Source organism: Lupinus angustifolius, chromosome LG13, assembly GCF_001865875.1.
Source record: "Lupinus angustifolius cultivar Tanjil chromosome LG13, LupAngTanjil_v1.0, whole genome shotgun sequence".
In the NCBI taxonomy this organism is placed as follows: Eukaryota; Viridiplantae; Streptophyta; class Magnoliopsida; order Fabales; family Fabaceae; genus Lupinus; species Lupinus angustifolius.
Genome location: NC_032021.1, coordinates 13,145,042 through 13,149,561, shown reverse-complemented (window position 1 = coordinate 13,149,561; position 4,520 = coordinate 13,145,042). Strand labels below are relative to the sequence as shown.

Below are 4,520 nucleotides of genomic sequence, written 5' to 3'. Positions count from 1 at the left end.
TAATGCAATGTTTTTCCATTTACATAGTTTTTATCTCTCGACATTATTTAAATTCATGCTTATAGCCTTATGTACAATTGGCATGCTCATACTGACTACATGGAAAAGGAAAAATAAAAGTTTTATATACTGTCAGTCCATTATGCACTATTCATTTTCAATTATCATTGTCTCTTAAAAAATATCAATGAATAGTGAATGATGTACTAACTGTATATAATTTTTTACACTGAAAGTGCATAAACAGTACACGCTTATTTAAATACATGCTTATGGCCTTATGTACAATTGGCATGCTCATATATACTTACTACTTAAAAAGGAAAATAAAAAAACAAGCATTCAAGTTTTGAGATGAGATATTTTTTCATTATTTGAGTGTGTTGGATCATGCAAGCTAAGTCCAGAAGAGAAGCTTATTCCAGCCATGTTCCAACCCTTCATTTTGCAATCTGGTAATGAAATCAAAGTCCACTTGTTCAATTTGGTGTCAAATGATAACCATGTCATGTTCCAAAATCCCTTATTATTAGATACCAAAGCACCTCTAATGATCCCATTATTTTCCTCTAAGCACCCCATCATTGCCACATAAGGTTTCTCAATCATTTTCATCACTTCATTAGGAACATTTGACACAAACTCCCAATTCCTTCCATCTAAGCTCAAGCCCCACAATTCCACACCCTCCAATACCCTCATGTTGCCTATAATTATGTTGTTCTCTCCACCCTTTGATTTCACAATCATCATGTACCCATCACCGTATACGTGTAGTCGGTCGATTGCGTTCCCCCAGTTAAATCCAATCGTTAATCCTTGATCATTTGGATCAATAAATCTTGGTCGTATAACCACGGGCGTGTCGCAATCAGGAGTGTACACAATTAGAACACTCTCTCTTGGTTCATTGACCAAATTGAGAAAAACATGTCCTCCTCCACGTGGTAACAACTCATTAGCACTAATTTCTCGTACCTTCATTGACTTCCACATGTCAGTCTTTGAGCTATAAACAAACAAAATAGGTTGGTTTCCAACAAACTCTGCAAACATGAAATTGAATTGACCTGAACGAGTCAGGTCAATTACTAGTTTCATCCCGGATCTCCTCCACGACGAAGTGCCACGTGGGCCTAAAGGACATGGAGGAATCTTCTTAACGGTAACAGTAACTAAATTAACCACGATAACTTCTCCAATCATATTGGAAGCAAATAAAAGCACATTACCAGAGGCAGCGAGGAAGTAAAGATCCTCGCTGTGAAACTGGACCGGTTTGAGGAGCTCCGATATGGGAATCCTGAACCATCTATCGGAGCTCCTATTTGTAAAAGCATGAAGCACTGCATCACGCAGCCATAGCTTTTTGTAAACAAAGAGCCAAGTGGTGGAAGAAGACAAGGTGTTGCACTGGCGAATGAAGGTTTGATCAGAGATGATTGAAGAGAAGAATTTATTGACAAGTTTTAAGGGAAGGATTTCAGGTAAAACTAAAGAGAGGAAGATGCTTTGAATGAGTTCTGATGGAAGAAGACATAGGCCAATGGTGTTTGTGCTTGAACTTGAACTTCGATCCATGTAATAATGAAACAAAAGGTGGGTTTGGTGAGTGAGGAAAGGAGGTTTTGGATTACAGTAAGTAGCTTGTGGAGTGGGATTGGATCATTATATCGTACTTACCTATTTGTGTTTCTCATCATATTTTATACTTTTCATGGGACCAAAAAAAATTTGGATTCATAATTTAAGCATACCAAACTTCAATACTGAAGTTCGAATAAAATTGAGTACTTTGAATAAATTGTGATGGGAAATAAAAAATGAGTATATGGATATCAAATTATTTAATTATATAGTATTTTATAATAAAGTTTGAACAAAAAATATCGAATATAAATATAAAACTGTGATACGTAAGATAACTTTAGTTTTATGCTTAATTACTGTTACTTATTATTAGATAATTAAGTCTAATATATTTATACAGGGTATTTTATGAACATTCAATATTTTTTTTCAGTTCAGTTCAAACTCTTACTTCAGTTATAAATAAACTGTATGATAAATAAACAATTTATGGATATAGTAAAAATAACTGACAACATAACAAATTAAAAAAACAATAAGGTAGTTATCATATAAAGATAAAATTAGTTATATATAAAAAAGTTGGGGCCCATTAATTTTGGGTTCCTTGTTATACACTTATCACACATTTATAGACGGACCTTACTCATTAAATATTGGGTATGAGTACATATTTCATTTGCTTTGGGTACATGCCCTTTGTGTTAATCTTATAAATATTTTTTTATAATGAAATTAAACATGTGGCATGCTAAATTAAATCCATGCAATACCAAGGATAAATAAGAGAAATATGTAGCTATAAATTATATAATACTAATGATGATAGACATTTTGTGTCTCTTAGTCCACTTCATATAATATTTTTTTATTGAATATATTTTATTTTGTATTTTTTATTGGTATACTTTATATTATAACTTTTTGTTTTATTATAATATTCAACTTAAAGTAATAGAAATGATTAATATGTTAGTAGTGGTTACATATGATTATATTATTTTTTGTAGAAATTAAATATACTTAGATCAAAACGGAAAAATAAAATTATATCATTTTAAAAGTAACATCATATTTTATCTTTATATGAAGTACAAATATGGAAAAAGATATTGTTGTGGTTGGCTTTTGAAAAGGATGGGTTTTATTTTTTAATGTTAAAGACAAAGACATTTGGATTTGATTATTATAAAAGAAGGCATTAGTGGGCATAGAAGATAAGGACCACACAAAAGGATTCCAAGCAATGGTGATCGTCATGGGCGGTTCCATTTGTTGCCTTTTGACTTATTAAAAAGGTTAAATCTGTGTTCTAGGTTTTAAAACAGAAAACAATGATCTAGTGGAATAGAATAATAAATGACTCCCAATAATAAAAATTAACTTTCCAAAAATAATATAATTGTGGCCAAATTTAATATTAATAACCATGTTAACCATTTTTTTGGTGAAGCTTCTCCAAAATTATATAAAAAAGGATTGAAAAGGATGAGTATAACTTCCTTTTTTATTTTCAAATATTATTCTTTGTTATAAAAAAATAATTTAATATGCAGATCATAAATTAAAATTAATATACATATATGATGGATGTATCCATATATGTATTCACTCTAAGTATGTATTTACTGTTAACTCTTATATAAGATTAATATATATGTATGGTGTATATATTGAGTGTGTAAAAAATATTATGTAACGCCCCGAAAAATAATTTTAAAAAACATTGCGGAAAATAGGTAAATTTTTTTTTTGAAATGGTGATGTATAAAATTGTTTCTTTTTTTTAAAACCTTCCTTTTCCGGGACATCACTTTAAGTAACTCAAATGCGGAAAATCAACTCATCGTTATCAAATGATAACTTAACCTGATTCACAATTTCCTGAATAACACAATGCATATAATTCGGTTAAGTCATAATTAGTTCATACAAACTAGGTTAACAAAGGCGGAAACTACATCGCCACTAACATATGCAAAAAAAAACACAACCCCCCAACTGAAAACAAAAATGGGGCATCGACTCATCCACAAGCTGACTCAAAAGATTCCAGGAATGCTGGACCCCTCACTCGGGTCCTCCTCCTCTTCCGAGTCAGACCTGAGGTTGATCACCTCCACCGAGCTCTCTACATTTACGAGTTCAATGACCTCGTCCTCCTCCTCTTCTTCCTCCACTTCATTATGCCATAACCCAGCGACATAATTCAGAGGGGATGACATTCTCAAAACCAGAGTCTTCTTGCAGGGACCTCCTCCAAGAACCCGACTCCTCTGGGCTCTACTGGATGACGGAACATCCAAACAATCCGACCACGTTCTACAATCGTGGGAGGGAACAACGTCATCACTCCTGACTGGCGGGAATCGTAATCCAATTTCCGGAGACATGGACCTCTTTGGCGGCAAGGTGAAGGAAGCATCAATATATGTGTCAGGCTGAGGGATCAACATCGATAACCCATTGCACACCATGTGCAACGACAGACCGCAGGGGCCTGTGTATGTGTATCTGTACCCATCGCTATTCCATTGTCCCATCGGGGACATGGTGAAGTGATAACCTCGAACGTGATGGTTGCTGTTGGACATCTGCATAGCGAATACACACAAACAAGAAACAATGCAGTAGAGAGAATAAGACATCTAATGAACATAAATTCATTGACGGCGTGGACTTACTCAGAATATCACACTCATACATAAAATATATTTTAGCATATAATTCATCATTTATCATTGACATCATGAGTAATACATAACTTACCATTTATTCCAACATTACCAATATACCAAGTAATATAATTCATATTCTACTCATAACCTATCACATACATAAACATAGGAATATACAATGCTTGTAGCTCGCATGTAGGAATTCACTGCCACAATGATAATGTATGCATGATATGTCATGATTAACCACCT

General features: G+C 33.4%; 1 protein-coding gene across 1 annotated transcript; it reads right to left on the bottom strand.

The window, feature by feature from the left end:
- Positions 270-1,630, bottom strand: LOC109363317. Its single transcript, XM_019609543.1, has one exon. The coding sequence runs from the start codon at positions 1,579-1,581 to the stop codon at positions 343-345; it is 1,239 nt and encodes a 412-aa protein (XP_019465088.1). The 5' UTR covers positions 1,582-1,630; the 3' UTR covers positions 270-342.

Bases quoted from the DNA above. Each gene is read 5' to 3' on its own strand.
- LOC109363317 (XM_019609543.1), bottom strand. From the start codon at position 1,581: ATGGATCGAAGTTCAAGTTCAAGCACAAACACCATTGGCCTATGTCTT.